The following is a 987-nucleotide window of genomic DNA, read 5'->3' on the forward strand; positions in this document are numbered from 1 at the left end:
GACTGTTGCATGGGGAAAGCACAGTTTATTCGGCTCACGTGGGGTGTGGTTTCCTGCTGGAAACAGAGAAGGACCCTGGGAGCCAGGGCTTCCTGGGGGGAATGCAGCAGTTCACAGAAGGGTCCGGATCATCCAGCCATGTTCTTGCCCGGGTTCAGAGGTCGGTTTAGTGTGGCTGTTTTCATCTGCCACGTGCAGAACCTGGAGGCCCACTGAGGACTTGTACTGGGAGGGATGCAGGAGTGACCCCGTCTGCACTAGGCGCGTGATCACAAGCAGGAAGGGGTGCTACAGGAGACGGGTCTATAGACCAGGGTGGGGCGGGAGGGCTGGTAGCACCCGGAGGACTGGCAGGAGGGGGCCACCAGCACGGCCAGCCTGTAGCTCACGGGCAGGCACACAGCCGGCTTAAAACTCACAGGCACATACACAGCAGGCCTGCAGCTCACGGGCAGACAGGATGGCTGGCAGGGGCTGGACGTGCTGCAGGATGGCTGGCAGGAGCTGGGCACACAGGCAGCCTGGCAGCCTGAGGAGAAGCTGGTGTGGCACATGGTGGCGTGGGGCTGGCTGGTGTCGGGAGGAAGGTGGGTGATGTCTGCAGGTTGCCTCCCTGGACGGCCTTTATACCCAGGCCGTGGGCGTCTGGACAACACAGACGCGACTGTTGTCTTCCTTGTTTTGCCTCTTCCGGGCTATCTCCCAAGACATAGTTTTCTGTTGTAGATTTTTTAGTTGCTTGTTTGGCTTTTACTTACCTTCATGACTAATTGCCCCTCTTCAAGCTCTTGTTCACTTGGCATCCTGCCTGAGTGCCTTCCTGGCTCTGTCTGGATTCTGCTTCATTCCTTAAAATTTGACCTGACCCACTTCTGTACGAATCTCCAGATGTCCCTCCCTGTGTGATACTGGTCCTCAAACAGCCACGGAAACCACCCTCCTCCCGTGTCAGCTCTACTGTGGAGCAAGGAGAGCAGAGTGCCTCGG

At 57.9% G+C, this 987-nt stretch overlaps 1 protein-coding gene across 1 annotated transcript; it reads right to left on the bottom strand.

Annotated features, from left to right (window-relative positions):
* Positions 1-269: 269 nt before the first annotated feature.
* On the bottom strand, positions 270-554 carry LOC138077141 (keratin-associated protein 12-2-like). The gene has a single exon (XM_068969532.1). It carries the CDS (start codon positions 552-554, stop codon positions 270-272), a length of 285 nt encoding a protein of 94 aa, XP_068825633.1.
* Between the last annotated feature and the right edge of the window lie 433 nt (positions 555-987).

This window comes from Capricornis sumatraensis, chromosome 1 (genome assembly GCF_032405125.1).
Source record: "Capricornis sumatraensis isolate serow.1 chromosome 1, serow.2, whole genome shotgun sequence".
Taxonomy (NCBI): domain Eukaryota; kingdom Metazoa; phylum Chordata; class Mammalia; order Artiodactyla; family Bovidae; genus Capricornis; species Capricornis sumatraensis.